The 4,544-nt window shown below is 31.2% G+C and overlaps 1 protein-coding gene across 1 annotated transcript; it reads left to right on the forward strand.

Annotated features, from left to right (window-relative positions):
* The first annotated feature begins 1,857 nt into the window (after positions 1–1,857).
* On the forward strand, positions 1,858–3,835 carry LOC119672990 (serine/threonine-protein kinase GG21441-like). The gene has a single exon (XM_038084179.1). It carries the CDS (start codon positions 1,912–1,914, stop codon positions 3,748–3,750), a length of 1,839 nt encoding a protein of 612 aa, XP_037940107.1. The 5' UTR covers positions 1,858–1,911; the 3' UTR covers positions 3,751–3,835.
* The last annotated feature ends 709 nt before the right edge of the window (positions 3,836–4,544 follow it).

Below are 4,544 nucleotides of genomic sequence, written 5' to 3' on the forward strand. Positions count from 1 at the left end.
TAGTTTATCGATGGAGTTATCTCTTCCAACTCAGCTTGGTACCACCTAATTGGCTCGAAGTTTGGCTAATTTAGCATGTGGATTTCAAACGTTTCTCAACTTGATTTCGGCAATAAAATATAATAATGTGTCAACCTTCGTTTTTTTTTTGGGTGTAAACGAATAGTAACTCTAAAGGGAGCTTTTAATTTTACATTTCTTTTATATGAAAAAAAAAAATAAAATTGTTATGAAGGCATAAGTAAGCCAAGCCTTAGTTTGGTTTTCTTAAAGCAAACAAATTTTTGAAAATTATAAATTGAAATAATACATGACCTACAATAGTTAGTATTAAGACATATCTGCATAAATAAATTCAATTTAAAAAAAATATACCAAATCTACATGAAAACTCAATGATTGATAGCCTTTCGATAGACTTGTATCTGTGGATATGAATCTAAAGCACTCGATACGCGAAAAGCATGAACTAATAGAAAAGCCAATAATCAAATTTACTTGACGAGGTCTACTGCTAGGTACTTCGTAACTTAAACAAGATACTCACACTTCGATGATATCAAATAATATCTCAAATTATGCAAAAATTGTATAAACAAAATTTTTCTTTAGTTGCTAATTTTATATCAAGGAATTGTGTTGGGAGTATCTTAATTATCAAGCATAGCATCTTTGAAAAACCGCCAAAAATAAAGCACATATCGAGTTTACTCAAATCTTTCCAGTATTTTCCGAATTTAACTTAAACATACGTAAGGTCATTCAAAGCTCGATAAATGCAATCTGCATACTTTTAAGTTTACGTTTGTACAATTAATTATTGTTTATTAATTAGTTAGTCTATGAAGTTAGGTTATAATCTAGTATTAGACGCAAAGATCTCTGCTATATCATCAGTTTCAATTTCCTTGATATGACGGTAATTAGCACGTTCTTTATTTAGAGAATATCTGTAAAAATAATAATACGAAGTAATTTTGCACGAAAATCAACAGCATTATCTCATCAGTTCGAAGTATAGAAGCAGGGATTTCTCAGGGACCGCCACTTTACCCCATTCTCTACAATATTTATACGTCCGATATCCCAATGTTAGGTTCCTCGACAGTGGCCTTATACGCTGACAATACGTGTATGCTATACTCAGATAAATGTGCTGTTAACATAACCAACACACTAAAAAGAGCCTATAAACCTAATCCTGGAATATTTTCAGAAATGGAAAATAAAAATCAATAATGAAAAATTTAAAAATTAAAATCTCAATGCTAAAAACTGGAAGCTGATATATACCCATATAATTCGACCATCACTTCTTTAAGGGTGTATAGCGTTCAGCAAGACCTCAAACACTACAATTCGCCAACTAGAAACTGCACCAAGCTAGGCTCTGAGAAGTCTTTTCAAGGTACCATGGTACATTAGGACGAATTTCATCCTCAGGAACCTCAAGATTGAATCGATCAAAATATACATAAAATTATTTACGGAAACTGACAGACTTACCAACACCGCGTTATCGAATCTCAGAATCGTTACAGGCTCCTCGGGGAAATATGCAGAGGTCAATTATTGCTTAGTCTGATGAAGTGATAAACAATAATTCAGTCAAGGCGTTGAGAAAGGTTATGATTAATACTGAGTAAAAGAGCTCAAGTTCATTGACTCAACTAGCCTTAACATAAATAAAATAAATAAATATATTTAATACATTATATATTACAGATCTTGACTAGAAACCACATTCTTCAGTGCATTTTCTAATTAAAAAAACTTGTTTTATAAGGTATATCAATAAATTTTTTAATTAAAGTCATATTAAAGATAAATAAACGAAAAAGTTTTTAAATTAAAAAATTTAATAAAGTAAAACATTCACCTTTCAAGGGATCTTTTAGCTTTCTAGTTTAAATGAATAATTCACAAATTCAGAACAATCGAAACTGCTTTTGCAGGAAATACATAAAGAAAACTTTTCGACACTTTTTTCGAAGAAATACTAACCCTTTAACAAGCACATCTTTAGACGACGAAAACACTATATTCTATTTTGGAGATGATGATAAATATATATCACTGCAGAACTTGCAAAGTCTTGTCATTAACTCTACGATTCCAAATAAAGCAAAAGAGAATACAAACACATTAAATGTGTCAATTCCAACCAAAGATCGCATACGATTCTTTCAATATCGAAATAATGTGAATGTGGGTATTTCAGTTCCCCGTACAAAGATTCCAAAAGATTCCATTACTAGTCTTTTGAAACTAATTACACAACTTTTAATTGTGGATCTTAAGTTACAAGGAACAATTGTTGCTTTGTGCACTTGCACTGGAAGAAAAATCACATTTTTAGAAGAACTTAAAGTTGGAGAAACTTACATTTGCCACTCTCATACAGAGCCCACCAATAATGTCACTGCAACTGCTGAACCAGTGAACACGGTAGAATCAATAAAACTGACCAATATTCGACGTCCAAATTTTTGCTTTCAAAGTCATTTAAGGCGCGAAGGTAATATACGCCCACGCACAATAATCGTCATCAAAAGTGGTCCTAAGCCTAGAAGAATTCAAAAGGTCTATTTGAATCAGTTGAATTGTTTAAATTTAAGATATGTTCAACAAACTATAGCTATTGCTTTAAAATTTAATACAGAACGTGTTGACCACGTATTTACTTTATGGGGGTTATTAGTAGAAAATATAGAAGAGTTTTTTGGTGACGAAGACATATTTTTCGCCTGCGGAAGTGCTTACTTTTACTATATGCAAACATTGGTGCTAGACTGGGAGGACATAAAAACCGTAGAAAAAATTTGTATGCAGGATCGTAGTATTGGTTTAGCTTACCAAGAATCTAAATATGAAATACCAAAAATCACAACAATAGAAAACTCTCCGGACTTTATTTCGAAAATAGTAAATGATTCACCATTGTTGTTAAAGGAGAAGTATGTGTTTGGTGGAATAATTGGAGAAGGTCATTTCGCTGTAGTAATGAAGATTAAAAAGTTAAAAACGAAAACTCCGTATGCTGTTAAGATAGTTAAAAAGATCAAAACGTATCAAGATGAGCAGTTATATAAAGCTGAAATTAATATTCTTTTGAAAATAAAACATCCACATATTGTTTTCTGTAAGGAAATCTATGAACGGCTAGATAAATATTACATTGTCATGGACTATATTAGTGGAGGAAATCTCTATCAGGCATTGCTAAAAGCAAAGAGGTTCTCGGAAGCTGACTGTCGTTTAGTAATGAAAAAACTTTTCAAAGCTTTAGTTTATATACACTCAAAGAATATAATACATAGGGACATAAAGTTAGAAAACGTTTTAGTTCAGCGCGATGTCAATGAACGGATTTGTGACATAAAATTAACAGACTTTGGTCTATCTACAGAAGGCACTGAAACTTCACGTAGTAAATGCGGAACGCCTTTATATATGGCACCGGAACTTGTATTGGAGATTTGCTATGACAATAAAGTGGACGTTTGGTCAGCTGGAGTCATGATGTTCACGCTTTTGTGCGGAGACAATCCCTTTCAGCATGAAGTGAGAAATACTTTATATAAATTCATTATTATAGGAAAGTATAAATACCCTAAGATTATTGAAGATCAAATTTCCATTGAATGTAAAGATTTAATCAAAAATTTGTTAAAAGTTAATCCAAATATACGATTCTCAAGCAAGAAAGCTCTTCGCCACTATTGGTTTAATAACAAGAAGTTTAAATAATTATTTAATAATTTTCTGCCAACAGTTTTGATGAGTCTCAAGAATTTGATACTTCAATAATTTTCATAAATATACAAATGGAAGATCTGCTTATAAATATATTTTTAAAATCATATAAAATTTTATGTATATATTATTTGATATAAAATAACTATTAAAATTTTAAATTACAACTAAAAATTTTTAAAATTTTTGAAAATAAAATAAATTTGAACAAATCTAAAATCTTTTATAATTTGAATCAACGACCTTTATAAATACTTCACTCTGTCTTCGAAATACTTCACTCTGAAATGCTTTTCCCTATATAACATTTTCTAAACATTTATTTTCTTATAGTTTGTATCCTAGCTATAACTGATACTGCTGCCTTATAAGTACTAACATTACTTGCCTCAGTGTAGGTAACTGGATTCTTATATGTAATGCTTTCCAGGGTGCAGTTTGAATCAACAATGATGCAAGGCAGATGGTAAGGTGTAAACGCCATAGATAGGTAAACTGCTATCAAATTCAAAATAAAAACCATATATCATCTCAGTGATATGAATGCAACAAACAGCGTTCATCTAACTTGGATTTCGAGCTTCACTGAGATCGTAGAAATATTGTAGAAGTGATGAGCTGACCAGTCTTGATACTATGGCTTCTAATAACGCAATAATATAGAAATAAAAATCAGTTACTCCATTATACGTCTTATTAGTCATCAGGGAACTACAGTAGCAGCGTATGACTTAGAGATAGAATAAGCGTTTGATATATCATCGCTTCTTTCACCGAAAATGTGGAAT

The sequence above is a fragment of the Teleopsis dalmanni genome, chromosome 1 (assembly GCF_002237135.1).
Source record: "Teleopsis dalmanni isolate 2A chromosome 1, ASM223713v2, whole genome shotgun sequence".
Classification (NCBI taxonomy): Eukaryota; Metazoa; Arthropoda; class Insecta; order Diptera; family Diopsidae; genus Teleopsis; species Teleopsis dalmanni.